General features: G+C 33.8%; 3 protein-coding genes and 3 pseudogenes across 3 annotated transcripts; 1 reads left to right on the top strand and 5 right to left on the bottom strand.

Moving 5' to 3' along the window:
• Positions 1–1,910: 1,910 nt before the first annotated feature.
• Positions 1,911–4,438, bottom strand: LOC133676909 (cation/H(+) antiporter 27-like). Its single transcript, XM_062098704.1, has 3 exons — positions 4,295–4,438; positions 3,151–4,149; positions 1,911–3,038 (listed from the first exon to the last, which is right to left on the bottom strand). The coding sequence occupies exons 1-3, from the start codon at positions 4,436–4,438 to the stop codon at positions 1,911–1,913; spliced, it is 2,271 nt and encodes a 756-aa protein (XP_061954688.1).
• Positions 4,439–5,766: 1,328 nt separating this feature from the next.
• On the bottom strand, positions 5,767–8,355 carry LOC133677503 (probable protein phosphatase 2C 65). The gene is made up of 5 exons (XM_062099585.1): positions 8,146–8,355; positions 6,918–7,283; positions 6,714–6,831; positions 6,410–6,633; positions 5,767–6,285 (listed from the first exon to the last, which is right to left on the bottom strand). Exons 1-5 carry the CDS (start codon positions 8,353–8,355, stop codon positions 5,767–5,769), a joined length of 1,437 nt encoding a protein of 478 aa, XP_061955569.1.
• Positions 8,356–10,205: 1,850 nt separating this feature from the next.
• Positions 10,206–10,750, bottom strand: LOC133677501 (ubiquitin-ribosomal protein eS31 fusion protein-like; annotated as a pseudogene).
• A 4,810-nt stretch (positions 10,751–15,560) lies between these two features.
• On the bottom strand, positions 15,561–15,986 carry LOC133677125 (ubiquitin-like; annotated as a pseudogene).
• Positions 15,987–17,806: 1,820 nt separating this feature from the next.
• LOC133677500 (ubiquitin-like) lies at positions 17,807–19,191 on the top strand (annotated as a pseudogene).
• A 2,316-nt stretch (positions 19,192–21,507) lies between these two features.
• Positions 21,508–23,529, bottom strand: LOC133677387 (uncharacterized). Its single transcript, XM_062099417.1, has one exon. The coding sequence runs from the start codon at positions 23,201–23,203 to the stop codon at positions 21,659–21,661; it is 1,545 nt and encodes a 514-aa protein (XP_061955401.1). The 5' UTR covers positions 23,204–23,529; the 3' UTR covers positions 21,508–21,658.
• Positions 23,530–26,682: the final 3,153 nt, after the last annotated feature.

The raw sequence follows: 26,682 nt of genomic DNA, 5'->3' as shown, positions 1-26,682 counted from the left end.
TTTTAAAAACATTAAAAAATATTAATTTAATATTTTTTAAATAAAACATGTTTTAAATTAGTATTCGTACTCTCAAACAATATTTAAAGACGTACTCTTAAACAAGAGTTAAAGATAAAGAATTGTACTCTCAAACGTTTAAAGATAAAGAGAAGGGTAGCTTTTGATTTTTATACAATTATACAGGAAAATCATTTTGTTAATCAAAGTACTTTTGTTTTTTATATTGAATTTCATATATAATTGGTTTTTAAATCTTAAGCATGTCACAATGGTAGGATGACAAAACCACCATGGAATTGGTGAAATTAAACGTTGATGGTTGCAGCAAAGGCAACCCGGGATTTACAGGGGCAGGAAGACTACTTAGAGATAGTTTGGGATCATGGATCAAGGGATTTGCCATTAACACGGTGTTCGCTTTTCAGCTAAAGCAGAGCTGTGGGTATCGATCACAGGATTGGAATTTGCTCGATCATTGGGTATACGTAAGATTATTCTTTCTATATATATATATATATCCTTTCTATTCTCAAATATTAACTTGGCAACTAAATGGCGATCTGGGGATATTATCTGTGACCCAGGCTGTAAAAACTAAAAAGAGTTAGAATTAATGTGTTAAAGTTCATTTTATAGCTTCTTTTGATTGTCACTGGCTTTGGTTTTTAGAATTTTCTATTAGGAAAAAGTGGGAAGAAAACCACTTGGGGTAACCCCAATGGATTCGTGTGAAGACTTGAAGAACAAAATGAGGGATCTTGTGAAGAGATCTCTATCTGCAAGCATGGAAGGAGCTGCGGATCACGGGTAGTGAGCTTCAATGTATGCAGGGGGCAGGTAAGATAAAGTGAGAACGTGGTGCCTAATTTTCAATATCTGCGTGCTGCCCTCATGATGACATTAATCTTATGTCCGTTGGTTCTTTGAAATAGACATGATGTTCTCTGTTACGGTGATCTTTTGTAGCTTTTTTCAATGCCTTTTCGGTGCTGTATGGTATGTTGATGGAAGCCCTCAACTAGTAAAACTAGCATAGCACTCTCTGCCTAGCTAGGGCACGAGAATTGAAATCAAGCCATAGCCATTCCCATTTCGGTTGAATGATCCCTTCAGGCCCATGACACTAATTGACCCTCTGACGTGACTGAGAAATTTTCACCATCATTTTCTACATCGAGGAGGTTTTCGATGGGCAACAAGTCGAGGTATTTGAATCAAATACACCCTTGATATCCTTAGATTCTAGGCTACATAGCTCGCATGCCTCCTTTTCTCGAGAAGGTGAGGTGGTGTCCAAAAAAAAAGAAAAAAGAAGTTCATTGAAGTCTGTCCTATCAAGTTTTGATTACAAATGTCTAAATAAGGAACTTAAAAAATCCTACCCTTCGAACAATTTTCAAAAAACTTAAGTGCATTGCAAGGCTCAAAGAAAGAATCAAGACTGGGGGCAGTTATTAAAACCGATGACTTGGTAGCTCGACTCGATTTTAGTTTGGCCAAGTTTTGAAAGAGATGAATCTAGAATAGATTTGGGTTTATTCAATTAACCCGACGAGTTAACTTACAATCAGATCAAACTTTTAAATTATTTTTTAAAAAATCAAAACATTATTTTCATGTATGAAAGTTAATTCAAATTAATCTGTCGAGCCAAATCAGCACAGTAACTTCGGCAGACGACACATTTGTGTAACATTACGCGGGCTGGGCTTATATCATATGCTGAATTAGGAGGGATCCTTTGTGAAGCAAGGCCTCGTTTATCTCTCTTACTACCGGGTTCATACCGGCCCAGCATATAACCTTATCTAAGCCTGAGTCGTGGGAACTTTTACTAAAACTTCCTTCATATATATCAACGAGTACAGCTGGTAACATTAGTTCGAATAACATTAGTTGAACTAGATCTATCTATCAGAATTATAAATGGATACGTATTTTTGGTTTTGAATCATCTCTTCCACCACCGAAGCTTGTTGTTGCACCACCAATATGGATGCCTTGCACTCAAAGTCTTTAGATGCCATAATGTCTCCGATTACACCCAAATCCTGATCAATCTCACCCCACTCTGATAGTCCAATTAACTGTGTAGAATCAGGATCATGTCTTCTTCCCACCATAATGAGATCAAAATCGTTGCACATGGCTCCCAGCAACCGAACGGTGTCATTTCCATGTTTAACCATCTCTTCCTTATATGAAACACGCGGGCAGTCGTTATTGTTGAGCCTGAATTCATTGATCATGTTCGAGTTGCGTCTTTTCTCTATCAAATCAGTAAAAGTTTGGTCCACAGAGACTAATCTGAGCACTATCAGCCTGATGTTGGGATGCCCGGACATGCGTTGAGCGTATGCTAGCGTCTCACGATCATCAGCCCCTCCTATGAAAACCACACAGACCTTCATTGTGAGTCGACCTGATAAAATATATCGATCCAAATTCCCACGGTTAACAAGGAGAGCGACAGAACATGGAGCCTTTACGAGGATGTTCCTGTTTACTGCCCTCATTGAAGGGCTATCATAGCGTTGAAAAGGAACGATCACCAAGGAGGTACTCTTCTCTAGTACCATAGTGCAAACGTCGTCGTGCATTGTAGCATAAGGTGCGAAGGATGTGAAGCATTGTACAGTAACAAGACCTTGATTTTGCTGTTCAAATTGATAGAAGGCGTTGCTGACAATGTCGATTTTCTCAGCAGATGAAATATTGTTCAATCTGTGCGATATGAAAAGCGGCAAGGTGCCTTCAATCAACTTCTTAAGGTTCAAAACATAAACCGCTATGGGGCTTGCCCTGGTTGGATTGGTTGCTTCAAGGACATTGATAATGGAGCGGACATCATCTTGTTGATGGAGACAGGCAACGATTTGTAGTTCAGAACGGAGTCCGGTGTTCTGGATTGTGCGTGGTTTGTAGGCTACATATCTTCTTGAAGGGTCATAGAGAAGTCTCACTAACAGGGTAACAAACACCGATTGCAGCATTGCTGTGACAACCAGGATACTAAAAAACTCAGTTTTTAGCCCCTGCACATTGTTTAGAGGTTTTAGTCCGTTAGCTCTCTTGATTAATTAACAAAAGCTGGAAGCTAATAGATTTCATGCTCACAGTTATGTACAGTCAAGTTGAAAAAGGTACCACGAACTTATTTGCAGCGTTGTATAATAGTGTATCGACGAAACCTTTGCAATTCAAGATGAGACCGAGCGAGAGAGCATCCCGAAATGGCATCTTGTAATAGAGTGAAGTGGCTATAATGACAGAAAGTTTGGTCAAGGTAGATATAAAGATGAGCATTAGCGCAAATGCAACATGTTGGAATGTGGCAAGGAACAAATTGATTCCTCTGCCAACATCTACAAGGAAACATGGCACTAGAAATGAATTAACAAAGGTACCAATCTTCTCCATCAAGCAAGAATTCAGCTGCGGATTATCAGGGGTAGCTAAGCCTAAGATCACAGGTCCAAAAAGAAAATGATGTCCATTGATTTCCCCCAAAAAACCACAGAAAAGAACCATAGTACTGATAATCAAAATATATGACTGCTTCAGAGGCTGTCCTTCAGGGGTTTGTCTTACCATCCACCACATCATAGGTCGGAAAGCGAAAACAATGATCATAACAATGGGGATTCTGGTTATATGCGCTAATATTTTACTTTTCTTTGAACCAAACTTCGAGGCTTCTTTCAAATTAGCAAAAAATACTATAAAACTCCAGCTGAACAATCCACTGACCATTGAAGAAGAGAGAGCAAGGCGGCCTAGTTCTGAATTGAGGAGCTTGAGATCTTCAAGGATGGAAAAAACAACATGGAAGGAAGATATTGATATAACAACAGCCATGACATGGACATCCTCGTGAAGCTCCAGTTTAAAGAATCCTCTTAGATACGAAGCCATTAGTGTTGTTATCACCGTCGGAACCACAAAAGAAGCAAGGCCTATAACAACTGCAAGTTTCCCACATTTCTTCACGACGGTTATATCCAGCCGTAAGCTAAGCAGGAAAAGAACGAATACGAGACCAAACACTTCAAAGGTATCAAGAATCATCATACTCCTTGGTGCAAACAAATATCTATTAATTCTTTCCATATGTCCAAGAAATGAAGGGCTTATGGCAATTCCACCCTGGAAGCATGAAAAAACCATTATCATCTCAGCTGAACAAGAAGAACAAAAACATTGATCGAAACATCATGGCATCAAGCTAATTATTTGTCATAAACTCAATCAATAGCACGCTCAATGAGTAACAAGGTGAGGATTTAATTACCAGGATTTCCGAAACAAAACGCTGCTGTCCAAAAGGCATGAGAAGGAACTGAAAAAATGTTTTTATAAGAGTAACTAAACCAATCTGCACAAGCACAGGTGAGAAACTGAAGTAATTTTCATCTTCATGCTTAAAACGTATCATCTTATGCGCCTCAAATGCCTCGCAAACTAATTCCGTGGTAGAATTTTGATTCATCCTTTGTTTTCAGTACTTTTTAGATCAAGAGGGAACCAAAAGACTCTGAAGTCGCAGCTAAAAAAAGAGGTCATGTATAAAATTAATATAAAATCAAGGATATGGGCTAGAGCGAGCAGGAAACAGAAAATATACAAGAACAAAAATATTTAGTGAGAGAGAAGTTTTTTTTTTTATGTGGATAGCATATTAACAGGTCAATATAGGGGGGGGATGGATATTGTTCTTGAACAAGAATGGGAGAGAAACGTGGAGTGCTGTCAAATATATGTGCACTATTTGAGCTCACTAGATCTTTGACTGGTAATGTGTGGCCTGCAATGTGCATACCCTAACCAAAAATGAAGCCGAGATCAATGCTCAAGAACTTGGACAGGAAGCACGTTAGTAAAATTTCCTCATTTTAACAGAATGGTCTTTTCAGATTTTTGTGGTCTCGACATTGAGAGAATATTTCTTTTTTGTTTGACGGTAAAGGTTATCCTGCTCTGGCTCTCTGGCAATATACGTGTGGCTCCGGCTCCAAAAAAAAAACATATGTGATTGATTGGTTATGGTTTTCTTGCTCGGAGAAAATGCAAACAAGAGGAGATCCATATGTATAAAGGTGATGGATCTGAGTCGCAGAGCGAATCCTGTCTCAAGAATCTTAAAGCATTCAACTGTTTGATGCATGCCTCATTCAACGGTAGGTTGGTGCCGAATCCATAAAACTGGCTTTGGTAGCTCGGTTCCTGATGCTTGTCATATTTACAAGGAGTACAGTTTAATTTCGATATGGCTAGCTTGAAGAAGATTTCCAATGATGATTCGAAACCAATCTTTATATAAGATTGATTATTAAAATGAAAGATGTATGCAAGGAATCAAGACTCTTATAGGATTGAATTGATTGGTAACTGATATTGAAGGAACTCGTCAGAAGAGTACAAAGACAGATACACTTGCCTTTTCCCCATCCCTCATCAAGGAAGAAGAGATTAGCTCAAATAATATACCAACAGATGGAGTTTGCCAAAATCAGATCATCAGTTTTCTTCTTGTTCTTTTTACATCCAAAAAAATTCTAATCAGTCCCCAAATAGTGAAGCGTGCTTCCAATGACCATTTATCTATCAATATTTCTTATCAAGGGATAATTTAATGCGAAAAGGGGAGCACCCAACATGGTCCTTGGCTTCCTATATTTGTACAAATGAGGCATAAAAATTCCCTGAGGTGCAGACCACTTCAGCAGAACCTCATTACAAGGTCTCGGACAGAGAAGATTGTCATCAAACTTCAACAGTTTCAACACCTTTGTAAGCTCTGGTTGATTTTCGTCGACTCAAAACTTTGCGAAGTCGAGGGAACTTTCCGGATGAATTAACTTTTTGTAATCTGAAATGAGGAAACTCATACTCCTCTGAGTTAAAATCAGTGTCGGCATTTTCAGAGCTTCCCTCTCGTTTCTTGGATCTAAACCTCTCAGGAACTGCAGCAATCTCTGAGTGATTGAGACTGGCCCGGCTCACCTCAGAATAGGTTTCGAATTTGGCCAGACTCATGTCAGAGTAGCCTTCAAGCTCGGAATGATTTACACTGAGTTGGGTCACTTCAGAGAAAGATCTGGTTAACAAAGTCCGATTCTTCAGAAACAAGCATATAACCGCACTGTCATCAACCTTGCTGCCAGGAAATTTACTTCTCCATGCACGAGCAGCATGCTTTACTACCAATTTAGCAGCCATGGATCGCTTCCTTGCAGAAGCAACAATCTTTATGACCTCATAGTTTGTTAACACATCCCACACCTGAAAATACAACAAAAATCCTCAAAGTCCAGAAGGCCCATTCTTGACACTAGCAGATTAATCGATAAGTTTTATAAGACACTTCGATTATATTTAAAAATATTTGTTTTTTTGTTCCTCTTACCCCATCAGTTGCCAGAATCACAAATTCGTCCTTATCAGTAACCCTTCTATAAGAAACTTCCGGAGTTGAAATGAGGCCATAATCTTTCAAGCAGAAATCTCCGAAAGCCCTTGCCATGGCTAGACCAGGACAATCTTCATCAGGCATCCATATTCTGAACAATTCTGGTTCCTTTTCCAATGCAAAAACTCTGCCATTAGAGTTCTTGACTCTTTCAGCTTCACCTGAGAGTAAGAATCAAAAGAAGATTGTTAGACTTCATGATTCTCGCCATGAATTGAAACGATACTAAGAAAACACCCACTTGCAATATTCGGTTTCAGATCAACAGTCAATTGGATGGGAATGAGTTGATTTTTTGGGCCCTTAGAACAAAGAACAGCACGAGAATCACCCAAGTTGGCAATTATCAGGTTGTTTCCCTGAAGATTAGAAAGAACATGTCAGAAACACACAACATATAAATGTCTATCCATTGACAATGTATTTACTTGGAGTGTAATTATACCTCCTTAACTATAGTTACAGCAGTAGTACCACTGCAGAAGCTATCAATGCTGGCATCAAGGCTAAGTTCTTCATCCATTTCCTTAAAGGACTTGGTGAAGGTAGCCTCCCATGAAGATAACAGCAGACTGCTGCTATCATCATCGTCGACACTATCTTTGCCACCTTTGTTTTTATTGACCTCATCGCTATTATCTCCTTTTCCATCAGCATCTCTACTTTTGAAGCTATTATTCTGTGATGTTTTGATTTCTCTAGAGAGCCTTGAGGGTAAAGTGTCACGTATATGGCGTGCAACTTTGTGACCATAGGGACCATGACCATCAAACACTCCACAGAAAAGCATATCTTTATCACCTGTAAATTCCTGAATCAAGCTTCAAAGTTTAGTCGAATACACAAGATTCTTCACGTTCTACCATTCAAAAGAACGATGTAGGTATATAGGGCAAACATACTGCATCTAATTGGAGCATAAATGAAGATGAGGCATGGTATCTCTTTCTCAAATTTAAACCTCAAATTAGCTTAACTGATATAAAAACTTCTGTTCATAGCCCTACAATGCTGAGAATGATGCTAATTATAAACCTATATATTTTTCACGAATTTTTCTCAAGTCAGAGCAATGCATTTCAGATCACCAACTACATAGCAATGAAGGCAGCAATTAATCGAAAAATTTCAATATTTCTTCTCCTGTGCTCAGCAGGTGCAGGGTGATTATAAGAACACCAGATCATAACACACAGATACATGACAAGCATACAATAAAAATACATGGGAAATTAAACTTTCTCTGGAAACCCGAAAAATTGTCGTAGCCGTATTGACAAGGCAAGCAACATCCAAAGAAAACTATGAAAACATGGGACACAGGCAACAACAGAAAAAGAACTATATGCATGAGGCAATGGGATGTCATTACATGCATCAAAATATGTATAAACAAGTTCAATATTACAGCAAAAATTTTGAATTTCATCTTCATGAATCTTTCTGAATTATCTGCATTGATCCATAAAACAACATATCCTATGTGTGAGAAAAATCAATGATTGAAAATTAATTAAAACTACAATCACAAAAAGGAAAATAAATCAAAGGCCAAGAAATATGGTAACTACCAAAACATAATGAGAGGTTATGAATAGATCATTAGAGAAAAGATGATAAGTTGACAAGGGAAAAAAAAAACAATGAATGATGTGCATATCATTTTCTATCACCTCCCAAACAGTCATGGCATCCTGATTGATCCCTTTCCTTCCTTGTTGGGTGTACATTGATGTATATTTTGAAGGTCCATACAACCTCAAACGGGCTCCATAATCTCCAACAATTACATCACCCTCCTCCTCATCCTCTAGTTCTTTCTCTTCTATAGCATCCTCTACCACCCCGTCAGAATATGGTTCCTTACTGCAACAGGCTCCCATTCTTTGAGGAACTAGAAATTTCTAGCAAAGAATAAAAAACGCCAAAGCAGAACCACCAAATTAACCCAGTCAATAACCACAGTTTTTTCTTGAAAAACAAGAAGGAAAACGAACGAAGATGAGATTTTTCATGGACCCCGGAGGCTAGAATTAGGAAGGGACAAAGGAGAAAAAGTACTGAAGGTGATATTCATATACAACACAACATTTTTATTTGGATTTTAGACAAAAACAGTAATTAAAAATGCCTGCAGAGCCAATCATGGGACATTGTCTTTTGTAGGAGACGGATCAGAAGACAGCCACATTTTAGTCTGGAATTTTTAAGAATAGGATTTACAAAAATTAATGAGGCTTTTTCCTCGTTTGTTGCTTCTGAAGTTGACTTTTTAGTCCTTATAGATTTACAAAAATTTCACTTTAATCTCTGTAGTTAAGTGCTTGTTTGATACTTAAGTAGCTCACTTCTACTTCTCAAGTGTTTTTATAAAAATATATCAAATTAATTTTTTTAAGGTGTTTTTTTAATAGTTTTGATATAATAATATAAATAATATATTTTTTTATAAAAATAAAATTATTTAATATATTTTTAATTAAAAAATATTTTTTTAAAATATCATGAAAGTATGCAACACACGTTAAGTTTCTACATTTGATCCCATAAGTGCTTTAAAAATTAATGTCCAATATGTCTCTTGATTGTTAAATAATTAATAGAAGCTGATGACTAACTGAATTTCGGATTTTTTTTTAAAATAATTTTAATGATATTAATTAATTATCACGTTAGTTAGCTATTAGCTAAATAATGGTCAAGCGCTGCATTGATTTTTTCTTTTTCATTTTTGGAAACTACAGGACTAATATAGAGAATTCTAAACTGTGAGAAACTTAAGTGGAAAATTTTATAAAATAGTGGGATTAAAATTAATATAGCAGACACTTTGTTTATCTTTTATGGTGTTTTTCTTTTTATTTCTTTTTTCAAAATCTTTAAAATTCAAAATTGTTTTTTCGCTGACATATTGACTAAAATGAGATTAAATGGAGAAATATTTATTCTTTCATTTTTCAGTCAACAAAAACACCTTAGTTACCAAAAAGAAAAAGAAAAAAACTAAGAAAAAATTGGTTTGAGATATCCTTCCTTGTATTTATTTCATTTTGACTTGTATTTCTTTTCCAACATGGACTTAAGCGTCTGCAACAGCTAGGGAAGAAAATTAAATCTATATTTATATATATATATATATGGGCAACAGAATGATGAGGTTTCTCTATACGATTGCGTAGTTATATCTACTATTCAGCTAAGATATCAGCCAGATAGGGTTTGTCTAGTATGAACCCTATAAATGTTAAACTTTACAGATGTTGGAGTTAGACTCTATACTGCAAGGCCACCACATGCTGCTGCTTTTACTGGATAAAGAAGGCGTGCCAGGTTTATCAGCTTGGCTGCCTAATTCCATTTTGAGGCATGGTGCTGTTAGTTCTATCTCTCTCTGTGTGTTTTATGGTATTCTACAGCAGATCGAGTTGCTCCTGATCTCTTCTCTCTTTTCTGTGTTTAAAGTGTTAAAACTATCAATGTTAAACTTAGTAACTTGCTGTATAATCTTTCTCTCTTACCAAGAAATCAACCAAATGCATTACCATGTGATGCCATAAGCCTCAATTCTTACAAAATATTATGATCTTTATCAACTGATGATCCTGAGATATATTTCAGAAACCATATAATTGCATTAAGAAACAAAATTCACAAGCAATGGAACTATAGAAGCTAACATTTCGGATAAAAAACTCGAATTATTATTTATGGAAAACCAAGTTAAGCCAAGAATTTATCCTGTGCAAGATTTTTTTCTTCTTCTTTCGTATGATTTCAGTTCCTCCACCATCTTCAAAACAACACCTCCACTCTCTTGATCAGAAACAAAACTAAACCCCAAATTACCACAAGAACGCCTATCTAAGTGGTTGGCCATAAACGTTCAGGTCCACACTCTGGGCACTCCTTCCTCAGCCTCTCCACGTTGCCACTCTCATCACTCACCTTATAAAATTTCAAGACAGCAAGATTCTCCTTCTCTTTCTCGTGCTTGACCTTCTTTGGTGTGTTGTATGTCTTCTTCTCAGCACCCCCTCGAAGCCTAAGCATGAGATGGAGAGGGCACTCCTTTCGTATTTTGTAGTCGGCTAGGGTTTCGTTGTCTTCAAGAAGCTTGCCTGCGAAGATTAGGCGTTGCCGGTCTAGTGGGACTCCTTCTTTCGTTTCAATCTTAGTTTTGACGATGCTGATGGTGTCCGAAGGTAACACATCGAGCGTTAGGGTTTTTTCTGATGGGACTTGCACAAAGATTGCATGGCTTTGAATTTTGGTCAGTTTGGAAGAGAATCAGTAATCAGCCAAATTCTTAGAAAAACAATAAGAAAATTATAAGAGAGGAGCGAGCACCAATGAGGAAGGCTGGGGTAGTACTCGAAATATATACATAAGAAGATAAGAGAGGAGCAGATATTAATTATTATTGAGGTAGAAGAAGTATTCCTAATTGATTTAGGAAACTTTTCCTAAATAAAAAAGAATTTAAAATCTTTATTTGACTAATTAATTAAAATCCTTTTAAAACTAGTATTTAGAATCCTCATTGAAATAATAAAAAGAATCTAGAATTTTTGTTTAACTAATTAATTAGAATTCTTATATTAAACTAGTATTTAGAATCTTGTTGGAATATAATGATAGCTTCAGCTTATATTTATCCTATAATTTTTATAGGGTTTTTTAAAATTCTGTGGGCTGAACATAAAGAAATAAGAGTTTGAAAAGTTAAATACTCAAGTATTTAGGTCTTATTTGTTTGATGAAAAATGATTTTTTAAAATGATTTTTTAAATTTTTCTGTGTTTATTTGTTATTAGAAAAGCTGGTCAACAAAAAACACTTTTCAGTTAAAAAAAAATTTGACTTGATTTTCAGGAAAGTGTTTTCTTTTTATTTTGGGTAGAAAACACTTTCTGAAAATTATGAAAAATTTAGAAATATAATTATTTGCTGATTATATCAAATTTGGTCCTCAAACTTTTGATTGTTATATATATTTTGTTTTAAATATTTTTTTCTTCAATTTCATCCCTTAGAATTTGATTTTTATATAAATTTTGATCCTCATTTTTATAATTATTATTTGCTTTTTTCTTATTATTTTTTAATTAAAATTTTTTATCTATTAAATTTAGTCTTCATTGTTTTGATTATTACTTATTTTATTTAAAATAATTTTTGAAATAGTAAATGTTATTATTTTAATTTCTTCATCTTTCACTTTTTTTATTAGATTTGATCTTTATTATTTTGATTATTATTTATTAAATTTGAGATAATTTATAATTTTTTTTTCAATTTCATTCTTATTCAACCTTTTAATTTGTAAGATTTGTTCCTCATTATTTTAGTAAACTTGAAAAAAATAAAACATTAATAAGTTATTTTCTAATTCATTTTCCATGACATAATGAAATATTGAAAATTGTCTTCCAACTTATTTTTCATTACACTACTAAACATCAAAAATTAATTTATTTTTCCAGAATTTACTTTTCTGGAATTTACTTAAAAAAAAAACTATTTTTCAATAAATAAACAGTTATTAGTATTTTTAATAATTGATATCAAAGTTTGATTGATTCATAGAGCAAGGAAGAGGAAAAGAACCCAGCAATAGTTTTTTTTTTTAAGAAAAAGATCACAAACTAAGTAGTAGACCACGACAGCAGCTTCCAAATCACACCACCAACAACAGCCACACGTTCTAGCAGCAGGCCTCCACAACAACTCAAAGCTGACGCATCAACAAGCAAAACATCTAACAGCAGCAGTACGTGAAAAGCATAAATTATAAGTCAGTGGCAGCAGCAACAAAAATAGAGACAGCGCAGAATAACAACAGCAGAAGATTTTTGCATATCAAATTCCCTAGAAGCAAGAAAATCAAACATAGTAGAAACTAGAACGTTGCAGCAAATCGACAGCAGCAAAATCTCCTTCAACGACAGCAACAAATCCAACGCAACAAAATTAAATCATGGCTTCTGAAAATTTTACTCAACTAGCCATTCCACGCTTTGATGGTCATTATGATCATTGGAGCATGTTAATGAAAAATTTCTTAAGGTCTAAGGAGTATTAGCAGGTTGTTCCTGAATGAATAATTGAACCACCGACCGGAATAATTATAATGGATGGTTTATGCTCATGGTGTTTCCAAGTAATTTATCAGAACTCTTTCAGCAATGGGAAGTTCTTGTTAAAGGTAAAGTTTAGAGGAAAGTACGGTTTATGCTCTTTTTTGCCATCATTTGGTCACTTTGGCTGATAAGGAACGATTTGATCTTCAGTAATTAAGATCTTGATTATGAAATCATATTACTCCTTGTTTTAACCAGGCTATGTGTATGGGTTAAAGGCATTCACTCTGACTTCCCATATTGTGCTCTTGATCTCTGTTGATGGTTTGAAAAAATGGTCAAATGTCAAGAAAACCGGTCCACTTGTAAGGTGGTCTCCCCCAAGAGAACAAATACTCAAATGGAATGTCGATGGATCCACTATTGGTAAACCTGGAGTGGCAGGGATTGGAGGTGTACTTCGAGATCATCAAGGGTTTATGTTGGGAGTGTTTTCAATTCCTGTGGGGACTAAAAAATGAAATGAAGTGAATTGATTGTTGTTGTTAACCTGGAATTAGCATCATACAGACAGGACTTCGCTGGAAAGGAGTTTGTAATTGAGTCAGATTTTGCGAATGTGGTTTAATGGATGAATAAACCGAGTATCAGTTCTTGGAGGTGTAAGGATCTTCTCGTTCTAGCTGATAGATTCTCATCTCAACTGGGTATTGTATCATTTTATTCTACTACCTTGTTCTTTCTAGGCCTTGCTCTGTGCAGGTCTTCTCTTGTTTTTCTTTGACCCTGATCCATTAGGTCTTTGGTTTTGCCTTTCCATGGCTCAACTTATTGTTTATATTAAAAAAACACCAATAATAGAAGGATAATGATTGAAGGATTTGAAAGCAAATAAATATTTTTTCCAATCATTGACCAATCAATCATATAAATTATTCTTTACAAGGATATCTCTAATGATATTTAGGATTTCATGAGAAAAAAATACCAACAAAAAAACATGTAGAGCAATGAGACACCAACATCAAGCACCATGAATGGAATTTAAATTACTTATAATGATTATAATGAATACGAGAGAGACAGTTACAAACTATGTTTCATGAAGGATGATATTCATTAATAAGATATTAATCCATGGTAATAAAACAAAGGATATCACCATTATTAAAAAGTTGTCAATAGTTGATATCAAAATTTAATTTTGTTATGTGTTTAATAGAAAAATTTAAGAATATTGATGAACTTTCCATTGATGAATTTTAATGTTCCTAGCTAATTCATGAGAGAAAATGAATCAACAAGATAAGGTGGAGCAAGTTATACGAGTTTTGTCATGTGAAGCATTGAGGTGAGCTATTTGGTAAAAAATGATAAAATTAAAAGGAAAAAAGAAGAAGTTATCACCTAGTTTTATGATACTTAGAAACTTTAGCTAGTCTTTCAGAATTTCCAAGTAAAAAAGATTATATAATAGGAAAGATAACAATCACTCTTTACATCTTACATGTTTGTTTTTATTTTTAAAAAATAAAAAATGCTTGTTGTGCTCATAATTGTTGAAAATGACATATTTTGTTATAAAGTATAAACTAAGAGTGTGAATTTGGATTTAAGCTTGAGGACAATATGATCCCTATAGACAACAGTAGGGCATTGAACCCGTATGAATTGTTAATTATTAATGGGTATTGAACTCATAAGGATTAAATGGATTGAAATAGGACTGAAAGTCATCACTTCTCGATGGTGAGATCACTTGATCTGACCCAAATTTGCTCACAACATAAATGCATATCAATATGTATTTGTCAATTCAAGTATTTGTTAATCATTATCTAAAGATGAAATTTGAAAACAGATCACCTTTGTCAATTCAAGTATTTATTAATCATTATCTAAAGATGGAATTTGAAAACAGATCACCTGATGCAGGTTGCGCTATCAAAATAAATAACAATTTATACACCATTACAAAAAATATTACACATGCATAAAATTTCCAAATCGAGATTGCAACTTCAAGAAAGATATTTCAAACACAAAGTCAAATCACATAAATACATACTTGCTAATTCAAATACGTGATAGTCAACGTCTAAATATAAGAATGAGAACAAGTCATCTATCATGGGTTGAGTTCTCCAAATATATGATAGCTTATACAATAACATAAAAGCAATATTTCAAGTTTCTAAATCGAGACCAAACCATTACACCTTAGGTGTTCAACACAACAATTTTCTTTTTATCTTCCTTTTTTGTTTTTATTTATAGTGCTAAAATTATCATAATTGATTAAGTTTTATTTAAAAAGACATTTTTTTTGGAATTTTTATAATTTTAAATTGTGTTAGAAACTAAAAGTTAAAAATAAATTATAATAGTTATCTCTTCTTTACAATACATAAAAAAAAAATCATTTTGCTGTTACATCTGCTATTCAGCTAAGATATTAGCCAGATAGAGTTTGTCTAGCTAGTACGAACCCTTATTAGTAAAGAAGCAGGACTCTTGACAGATGTTGGAGTTAGACATTATGTTGCTGTTAGAAATAAAGTTCGATTGATCTATACTGCTAAGCCAACATATGTTGCTGCTTGTGTGTTGTGTTTTATGGGTATTCTACATCAGAGTTGCTCTTCTCTTCTCTCTTTTCTATGTTTATAGTGTTAAAACTATCAACGTTAAACTTAATAACTTATTGTATAGTCTTCCTCTCTTACCAAGAAATAAACCAAATTCATTACCATATGATGCCATAAGCCACAATTCATAGAAACAATTATGATCTTTATTAACTTATAATCCATAAATATATTTCAGAGAAACCATAAAATTGCATTAAGAAACAAAATTCACAAGCCATGGAACTATTGAAGCCAAAATTTCGGATAAAAAACCCAAATTATTATTTATGGAAAACCAAAATAAGCCACAAATCTATCTTGTGCTGGAAAGTTTTTTCTTCTTCTTCTATCGTATGATTTCAGTTCCCTCACCATCTTCTAATCAGCACCTCCACTCTCTTGATCAGAAACAAAACTAAACCTACAATTACCACAATAATTCCTATTTATGTGGTTGGCCATAAACGTTCAGGTCCACACTTTAGGCATTCCTTCCTCAACCTCTCCATATTGCCACTCTCTTTCTCTTTCTTGTGCTCGACCTTTTGTGGTGTGTTGTGTGTCTTCTTCTCAGCACCCCATCGAAACCTAAGCATGAGATGGAGAGTGCACTCCTTTTAGATTTTGTAGTCGGTTAGGGTTTTGTTGTCTTCAAGATGCTTGCCCTGCGAAGATTAGGCGTTGCCGGTCTAGTGGGACTTCTTCTTTAGTTTGAATCTTAATTTTGACGTTGCTGATGGTGTCTGAAGATAACACATCGAGCGTTAGGGTTTTTTTTTATGGGACTTTCACAAAGATTTGCATGGTTTTGAATTTTGATCAGTTTGGAAGACAATCAGTAATTAATCAACTAAATTCTTAGAAAAACAATAAGAAAATAAGAGAGGAGCACCAGAGGAAGGTTGGGGTATTACTTGCTATATATATATATATATATATATATATAGGAGGGTTGGTAAAACAATAACAAAATAAGAGATGAGTAGATATTATTGAAGGATTCCTAATTGAGTTAGGAAAAGTTTTCCTAGATAAAAAGAATTTAAAATTCTTATTTCACTAATTAATTAAAATCCTTATAAAACTAGGATTTAGAATAATAAAAAAAGATTTAATCTTTATTAATCCTTATTAGAACCAACTTATGGTTTTTGGTGGGCAGTGAACTAAACGATTATTGCACTTTCGATCTTAAGACCATTGTCCGAGTGGATTCAGGGCAACATCAAGAAATCTGAAGAACAAAAGACATGGGCTATACTAGAAGGGAATTCTGGAGTTATGCCCATTATCCCTTTATTGTTGGTTTTTTATACTTACATAAGTTTCTTGCTTTTCTTATGTATTACCCTACAAAAAAGAAGGGGGAACTAACCTATTTATCAAATTGAAATTTTACTCTAACGTGACAAAATGCTTAATTTCTTAGCAACTTTTACACCTTGAACTTCTGTGTTAGAGGGATTTACCATTTGGCATTTGAATTGCTGAAGAACCTAAGTCGGGTATTTGTGAACATTTCTACGCAACTGTGGAACTGACCCGTCCCAATAAATTGATTGAGCTGTTAAAAAAACTGTATACTTCGTTGTTTCATGTTCTATTTTCTAATCCATGCTATCATCAAAGACGATTAAGTGTATGTTATTGTTGTGAAATTGGCTTTCTATATGTGGTTGCTTCTTTTGATACTTGCTCGATCAAGAGGCAAAAATGTTGATTGTGTCAAATGCTCCTTATTTTTCTTCTTTGCCCAAGAATTCAGACTGCATAGGAATTACCATCACAATTTCTTTTTCCTCTTTGGAACATTGCATTGACCTTATTTTGTAAGATTGAAAAGAAAAGAGTCATTTCATAGGGAATTGATGATTATTTGTCCAATCTGGAACTCAAATTGGAGTGCCAATTCCCAAGTCCTAACCTCCTTAACCCTTTTTGCTTTGCAGGAATAAGAAGGGTAGACTCTTTAGTTGGTTTGGGAGTATAGGCTGTCTGCCAAAAGACCCAAATCATAACCTTCAGGAATGGTCCAGCATGGTAAAAGGAAAATTTCAGCGTCAGGCAATTACCTTTCTCTGTAAAGGATTATACTGGTCAATTTGGATAGCACGCAACCATATGATCTTTGACACCAAAACTCTAGACTAGGATGTGATTTTTGACCTCACCTTTTATCGGTTGGCCTTTTGGTTGAAGTTCTCTGTTAAAAATTTCAGCTATACAGACTCTGATCTTTATAGAAATCCTAAATGTATCGTAAACTAGACTAACTAGTCGGGGCTATGGATTCCTTGCTCTCTTTATGTTTTTTAATTCCCCATGTAATCTTCCTTAACATCCCTCATCTTCTTAATGGGGACGCCTTATTTATAATATTCTCAATTACTTAAAAAAAAGAATGAAATAACTGTTTAATAATGATAAAAAGAATGCAAATGTTAACCTTTTTTTTTCCAGTATGGAATAATCATGCATGGACAATAAGTATTTTCAAGGGTATTAGTTTAGGGTTCCATGTAAAGTTACTTGGTCACCAAGGATTCTCTCTATGAAAAATTATATAGCATGACATAAAAGTGAGCACCTTTATTTAGATAGACAGAGAAAGAGAGAAGGGAAAGATGTAGATTTTTGTGAAAACCCTCACCGAAAAATCCATAACCCTGTTAAAGAACTATATCAACCTAATAACTTAAGCTGTTAGGTGAGGTTTCAGGATATGATTTATATTATTTTCTAACACACCCCCTCAAATGAAAGCCCTTGGCTTGAAACTTGCACAGACTCACATTACCTTGTGCTTAATTTTTTATCAAATAAATGAGGATAATGAGATTCAAACCCGTGACCGCTTGGTCATCAAGGCTCTGATACCATGTCAAAGAACTATCTCAATCTAATAATTTAAGTTGTTAGGTGAAATTCCAGGATATGGGTAGAAAGTTGTGACAGCATCAACAATGTCAAGGCCAATAATCAAGACAAGGAAGGTGAAACCCTTTTCTGATCTCTTTCTTTTGATAGTTTGTGCTTGAAAGTTTCAAGTTTCAGCTTAAAAAAAATCAAATACTTTATATGTGATCAAACATGACGATTTGTGATGAGTAAGCATTCCACCAAACCAGCAGAGGTTCATTTTTGCTGGCAAGCAACTGGAAGATGGAAGGACATTGGCTGATTACAGCATCCAGAAAGGTATGTCTTCTTCTCCGTTTGCTTTTTGTTCTTTTATCTTTCTGTTTAGTGTTTTTCCATTGTTTACATAGTAATTTGCAAATTAGTTATCAGTTTTAGTTTAGAATTGGGGTGCTGTTAAATTAGCTAGAATGGGACATAATTAAGGCTTAGGATTTATAATCAATCCTCCAAATCTAAATAACCAGGTCACTTGCTTGATTGTAATCCTGAGCTTGAAATGTTGAATATGCTTTTATACATGAAATATGAATAATGTTTTGCTTTATGTCTGCTGGGGTATAGTTTTTGCTTTAATTGTTAAGCTTGGCTTCTGGGTTTTTATATCAAATGCAAAGATGATTGAATTGTTGGGATTTGTGTTCTTATATTGTTTAGAATCTACAATTCATCATTTGTTGCTGAGGCTGATAGGAGGAGGTAAAGGAGCATGCATCAAGAACATAGCTGGCCCGAAAATATGTTGCATACAAGATGATCTGCGGCGACTATGCCCTATTTTCCTTAATCTCTCTTTACTTCTTATGTTTAAAATGTCTTCGATACTTTATGTTAAATCATGGTTCGTCTGTCCTTTCATTTTTGGTTACTAGATGTTTTGCTTGTCTGCTTGCTAAGGCTATGTTAACTGCAGGAAGAAGAAAAGTGGCCATGATAACCAGGTAATCTCCTTGCTAGTATTATTTTTTGTTTAATTTTTATTGTTTCTGTTTTGTTTTCAACTAGTGTTGTTGTTCAATATGTTCTGAGAAAAACTTGTGTTTTCTTTATGCAGTTGAGACAGAAGAAGCAGCTCAGGTTCCATGATTAATGGGCTCCCATGAAGACTGGACTGAACTGAACTGAACTGAACTTTGAACTTTGTAACTCATTGCCATCTTGCATAATTAATCTCTCTAGGACAGATTGTTATTTTAAGAACCTTGTTATCCTGTTCATCTTGATTTTCCAAGTGAATCAAATTAACATTGTACACTATAAAATCTTAATTCGTTTTTCTTTATTTCTGAAAATCCTCATTATTTATGTCAAAGCAGGTAAAATTTCCTTTCTATGAAGGGATATCAAAGCCAGCTCGGATCTAACCTAAAAAGGAACCCAAATTAAAACACAAAGGACATTAATTCAATAAAACTATTTTTATCATCTTGAATGATCAAATTTGTTACAAGAAGGCTAGCACAAAAAGATATTCATGGTGAAGAATAGAGAAGAAATTCCTTCATGCACAAGCTTTTTTGAGAAATTTGAAGAAAATAGTTTTTTATTTTATTTTTTTATTCAAAATTGTTAGAATTTACTAGTTTTTTTTTTTTTTGCATAAAAGATTGTAATAATATTTTAGAAACTGAGATAAAATTAAATATATAATCTTGAAGGATAACTCAATTGGTCAGATCTTGGGTTTGCTCCCTAATAGTCACGAGATCGAGTCCTCTTAAGGTCATTGGAGGCTTACATGGTTTTTAATTTTAGAACTCATGGAATTAGTCGAGATATGCACAAACCGGTTCGGACACCCACGTTAATAAAAAAAAATATTAAGGATATTGAAAAAAACAATCATAAAAACATGTATTTTAATTGAAATATATTGGATTGCGTTGCACAGTGTATGGTAGAGGATCAATTAACTTCTCCTAGAATTGCATCATGCAATGCATTAAAGAAAACTGAAAGCATGATTGGCACAAAGACAGTGAATGGAAATCAAAGTAGTTTCAATCATATCTAGTTAGAGTTTAGAGTGCAAGCTCATTTCGACCCATGTCCTCAACGCACAAAAAGAACCACATTCAAGACAATAGAGATGAAGTACGAAGAAAGGATATCCTGTATGTAACTGGAGATTTCGATCCTGAACCACCAAGTGACATTTTCTAAACCCCACAACCACCATCACTTAAAGATTGCGGTGGTGCCACCCAATTATTATCGGAGTCCCATCCACTTTGCCTAGATATATATGAACCACGAGTCTGATTCTATGCCCTGCATATCTTCATGCAACTGATAATTTCAGCAGAGAAAACTTGAGTTTGTTTGTGATTCTGCTTATACACATGTGATCTATTTCTAATCACAAAAGGCTAACTGGTGCTGAAAGGTAAATTTTTGTTAGGGTGCTTAAAAATGCATGTCCCAAACCGCAACTTCGATGGTGGAATGCAGTTGTGTTGTTAAAAAGAAAATACAAGAGGCAGAACTACAGCAATGAAAGTAACATGGCACTGAGCAGGAGCACAATGAGATCAAATCCCAGTTCTTTACAGAGAAGAGTGCACGCTCTACTCCATAGAATATGTACATTGGATTTGTATAATACCATATAGTTAATAGCTAAGGCTTCTAAAAAATTATATTAACAGGGTCAAAGATAAGCACAACCATACCTCAAATTTGAAATCAATCTCTGATTCCTATTCCGTGATTCTGTGTACATATCAAACCATCGACAGCAATTATTAGACCCAAGCTTTCAAAATGGTCTCGAACAAGAGTAAACAGAAAATCTCATTAAAATTTGTACTGGAATCAATTCAATATCTACTACATTGAATAATTGACTAGACCACGGTTTTTGAAACTTCAAAGGGGGAAACACGGTTGCATAAAAGTAAATTGGCACAATGGCACTACAATAATCAGTGCTCAACAGTTCAGAATCTTACAACAGTGCTCAACAGTTCAGAATCTATGACAGTGCTCAACAGGCAGCAATGCAGTTATGTCCCCCAAATGGCAAGCAAACTAGAATGCAATCATACAGACCAACCGGGGAAAAAGATTCCAAAAGTGGAAGGTCCTAGAGCACATTGCGACTTCCCGAGGTTTGAATTTATCAAAATGGCACAGCACTGAATCACCAAGAGAAGCTGCCCTTTTCTTTATCAGGGACATGGTAAACTCTAGTCCATAGAAAAACAAGCTTGGATTTGTTAATAACACACTTATAGATTGAAGATAAGCATTCTAATATCCGAGGATTTCCATTTTTATTGACACGTCAAAAGCTCTCAATGGCACAAAAATGAAATCAGTAAATAAAAATACTGAATTTTGGACAAGAGATTGAATCTCAAAGGTAGACAGAAATCAAAACCTCATTAAAATTTAAAAAATGGAGTGAAAAAAGTAGTGAGACTTTCATTTGCATCTGCAATTCTTACAAGTAAAGAAAATTTGCATACAAAGGAACCACTGGAAAAATAAAAAAGATTAAAATCCTAGAGCACTTTCCCTAGAAGTTACAACAAGATGAGTAGGATTGTTACCAATCACCACCACTGATGAACAAGAACTCCTCTATCTCTAAGAGATGTAAACAGGTCCAAGCACTGCCCATATGTTTTCTCATACTTGGAACTCCTCTGTCCAGGACAACATCTTTGCCACCTATTATAATGACATTCAAGAAAGATTTCATCAATCAAACAAATGGCTCCCGTCTCAAACAACCTTGGTATCAAATCAAACTCAGTCCCTTCAACATCCATCTTCATCACCACAAAATCCTTCTCCGTCACCGTACTCTTCAGCCACTCTGCAAAATCAAACCCTTCAATCTCATTGACTTCTCCATTAAAACTCCTAGATGACAACGATGATTTCACTGGCTGAATTCTCCCCATCCCTCTCGTTTTCTCCTTAACTTCCTTGCCCGGATCATGATTAATCTCAAACCTCAATGTCTCATTCCTCACCCATGCTGCATACGGCAACAATGTAACCCCTTTTTTCACTCTATACTCCTCATAAAATGCCTTATCCGCCTCAATCGCATACACATCAAACGTCCTGTCCTGTTTCGGATACTGCTTCTTAAACCAGCTCCCTATACTAGAACCATAACTCCTGGCTCCAACATCAACATACACATACCTACTCTTAAAACTAATATCCGCCATCGCCGTCAAATACTTAATATTCATTATATTCCTTTTCAAGGTAATCCACGGCTTCAATGGCTCCTCCATTATCAACGTCTCCGCATTGCGTACCAAATCCCTTTTATACCCAGGAACAGAGCACGAATTCCGTGAAGTGCCATCAGAATCTTTGCTAACAATTTCACTTCCTACTTTCTTTTGCAACACAATTTCTCTAATAAGAGGCATTGATGAATCATAACCTTCAATGTCACGTGACTTAATTAATTTGCAAGAATTAAATAAATCTAGAAACGAATTAAAACTATACGTATCTTTAGCACTCACGTGAGCCACAAAAAACCCTTCGGGTTTCATTGTCCGTTGGATCTCCGATACCGTTAAATCCAACGGCCGCTGTGCAGTCTTATCCAACCGGTCCCCACCGGAGAATATGAAGTCAAAAGTATTCTCATCGAACGGTAACCTATTCTCCTTCGACGAAATCACCAAAGGCTTTGATGCTTTTTTGTAAATTCCAATCGAGTCCAAAATACCGATTTCTTTCAAAGCTAAAACATCATCTCCTATCGGCGTTTCCACACACAGAGTCTTCGAGATCGCCGACATATAACCGTCGGAGACTAGATCATGAAATACATCAGAGTAGAAATGGACGGCCTTGATCCAGTCTTTACTCCTGTAAAGATCCGACTGTGAGGTGCCCGCTGAGGTGGATTCCACCGCCTTGTTCGGGGTGGAGACACCGGTTCCGGTGCCGGCGATGACAAAATTAAAATTATCCGGTAAGAAACAGAAGTCTCCGAGATTGCATGATTCGCCGGTAGTTGTAACAATGTAGGCGAATCGGACGATTATGATTAAGACGCCGAATAACAACACCTTCACTAGAATGTTCCTCAAGAAGTTTGGCTTCCCTGCGGTAGGCTCCATGATGATTACTAAACACTTGAGGAAAAAAATAAAAGAAAAAAAGAATCTGAAAGGGAGTGAGTGGTTTTTCTTTTCTGTTTTTAGCGAGAGCAGAAGCGAGCGGAGGTGTGGTTGGCGCCAATTAGGGTTTTTCTTTGAGAGATAGAGGTAGAGATTAGGAAATAAGGTGAAAAATGAGGGGTAAAACGGGAAGACATTTTTCAGATTTCTGAGAGGATTTGATTCTGTTAAGCCATGGAGCTTGGAGAGAGGGTTTGGATTTTGGGGAAGGAGATAGAAGCGGAGTGACGCGGTGTGGTGACCGGCATAGCCAGTAAAAATAAATAATACGCGCAATGTAAGCGGTTAGAGTTTCGTGGAAAGTGAGGTGGTGATTGGATTTTATTTGGCATTGGAGTTGGTTGCAATATCGATATTGCCACTGCGTGGAGCCTAAATGCTTGAGGGTGCAACATGGACTGCCGGTTAAATCGGTTTTTTATTAAATTTTAAATTTTAAATTTTTTTATTTTAAATTAATTTTTAAAAAATATTTTAAATTTTTTTAACATGATAGTATTAAAAATAATTCTTAAAAAATTACAAAATATTATTTTAATATATTTTAAAAAACAACATGACTTACAAACTCTAAACAGAACCCTAAAAACTGTAATGATTGATGGACAACGACTTCTTTTCTGTGTTTATACTGAGTTAGTTGTGATTTAATTAATCTAATTATTACAAATAGAAGTTGATCACTTACTTAATTATATAAGGTCAAATGTCGTTACCCGATCTTGGTGAGCCTTCAGGTCTCATTTATTCTTCTTTTTTTTTTTTCTCTTTTTTTTTCTTTTTTCTCTTTGAAATTTATGCCACTTCATTTTAATTGTATTTTTTAAAATGTTGCATTTTTCACTTATAATTTTCACCAAATTATGTTATTTTTCAAAAAAAGAATTGATTTGCTATTTTGTTTAAAATGTGTTAATTTTTTTTAAAAAAATTCTCTCTGGTCAGGCTAACCTCACACCACTCTGTTTTCAATCCTTTCCTATTTTCATTTTCTCTTGTCTTTTATTTTCCAACAACTATAGCTGAGGTATTCAATTGCGAAGATGTTCGGCACCCTTTGCGATCGGTTGTTAGATATTTATTTGAAAATATATTAGAAGTTTTTTAAAGTGTATTTTATTTAGATTAATAATTTAATGTTAAATAATAAAATTAAAAAATAATAAAGGTTGTTAAATAGTTAACTAACCCCCACTCGAGATAACCCTATAAAAAAAATAAAAAAAATCACAAAACTCAAAGACCAACAATTCAATATCAAATAATAAAATTAAAAAAATGAATAAAGAAACCCAATGATGAATTTAAAAAAATCATAAATAATAAAAAAACCAAATTTAAACCGAGCTCGGGTTGTGAGACTTGTATTATCTTAAAGAAAGACAAACATGAAAAATAACAAAAAAAGTTCAAATCATAAAAAATAAAAACAAATAGCAATCAAAACAATGAGAACCATATCTGGTATAAAAAGTAAATGAAAAAAATAATTACGGGCTAAATTAAAAAAACAAAATAAATTAAGAAAAGAATAAAAAAATAGCTATCAAAACAATGAGAATTAAAATTTGATAAAAAAAATTAAATGAAATAAAATGATGAGAGATGAAATTAAAAAAAAAATAAATCAATAAAAATAATAAAACACAAAAAAAAAGCAATAAAAAATATAAGAATTAAATTTGATAAAAATTAAATTAAATAAAATACTAAGAAATAAATTTAAAAATAAATTTAAACTTTAAATAGCATTAAAAGCAAAACAATATAATACACAAAAGAATAATAGTTAAAATTGATAGAAAAACAAAATAGAGGAAACAATATATTTTTGGAAGGATTATTGTGAATTTCTAGGCTAGAAAAAAAAGAGATAAAGGAAAATAATTTATTCTAAAATAGTCATGGAGACAGATTTATTTTATGCTTTTGTCTTCATGCTTTGAATTAAATATGTTTTTATTTTTCTCTTTCTCTTTTATATTGATTATTTCTGTACCAAGAAAATAACCAAATATAATATATAATATAGGGATTCTTTGTATTTGGTTGGTTCACTGATAAAGGGTTGAGTATTTTCTTTTCTTTTTATTTTTATTTTTCTATCCTTAGTGAATGACTCTCAACCTCTTACAGTCAAAGCTCTCCGTACGATTGTTCTAAATGTAACACCACAAGCAATTAATAATTAATTAAGTCATGTGACATATCTTTAACAAGTTAATTAGTTATTTTCTTGAAATAAAATGACATCAACATCAAATTAATACATTGGATTGAAATTTTCTATAATTTTTGTTAATATTGCATCTATATTTTTAGTTATTAGTTATTTTCTATATTTTTACTTAAAAATTCTTCAAAATAATATATTTTTATTTTTAAAAAAATTATTTTTTATATTAGCATATCAAAAAAAGTTAAAAAAATAAAAATTTTAAAAAACCTTGAAATACCAATTCCAAAAGCTATAATGATCATTATCGGCAACAAACTGCATGTTAGATCAAAATAAATAATAACATTATAAATAATAAATAAATTCATCAATTATCACATAAGTTGAACATAAAAGTTGTGTTTGATTAATATTTTATTATAAAAAAAATATACACGTAAAATATATTGAAAGATATTTAATTAAAAAGATAAAAACAAATATATAAAACAATAGAGATAATTTTGAAAAGAATTTAATTTTTTCTTAAACGGCATGTACTTTGTCTTAACAACCTTGTATTTTCTATTCTGTTATGAAACAATAATCAAAAGTTACATAAAACTAGTATTATAGAACAATATTTATTACTAGCCAATAATTAAATTAAGGTGCATTAAATCTCTCAAAGAAATAATAATAATAATGATAAGTTGCATTAATATAAAGTGGGGCCAATATAATATAATTTAATTTAATTAGCAGTTCCGAGAAATACCGGTAGCTCCATCGGCAAGTTTACCGGATCAGGCTGTAAACCACGAGCTCATCATCATCAGCCAATAAAGAAAGGGCTGCTGGCGACCAAAAGCTGCACTAGCCGTTATTGTCCTTTTCCCTTTTGGACAAAATAACACAGCGAAGGAAAATGTGAGAAGTACCGTTATTAGGTGACCTCTCGTGACGGAAAATATTGACATCGGCTGTCTCCGTCAAAAATAAAGGTGTCCATCAATATAGTTGATTTTAGATTTATAATTATATTTAATTTAATTTATGATATTTTATAAATTATAAATTTAATTTGTTTAATATTTTTTAATGGTTAAAGATACTGATATTATAAATATCTACAGGTTGAATATATATTGCTAGTTTTTATGGGCACACATTTAAAGACAAAATTATATTATTAGGTATAAGTTCCATAACACCATCAATGATAGATCTATTTTTTATAACTTACATCATCATTAAATTT

This window comes from Populus nigra, chromosome 17 (assembly GCF_951802175.1).
Source record: "Populus nigra chromosome 17, ddPopNigr1.1, whole genome shotgun sequence".
NCBI classification, from domain to species: domain Eukaryota; kingdom Viridiplantae; phylum Streptophyta; class Magnoliopsida; order Malpighiales; family Salicaceae; genus Populus; species Populus nigra.
This window is presented reverse-complemented; position numbering and strand designations above follow the sequence as displayed.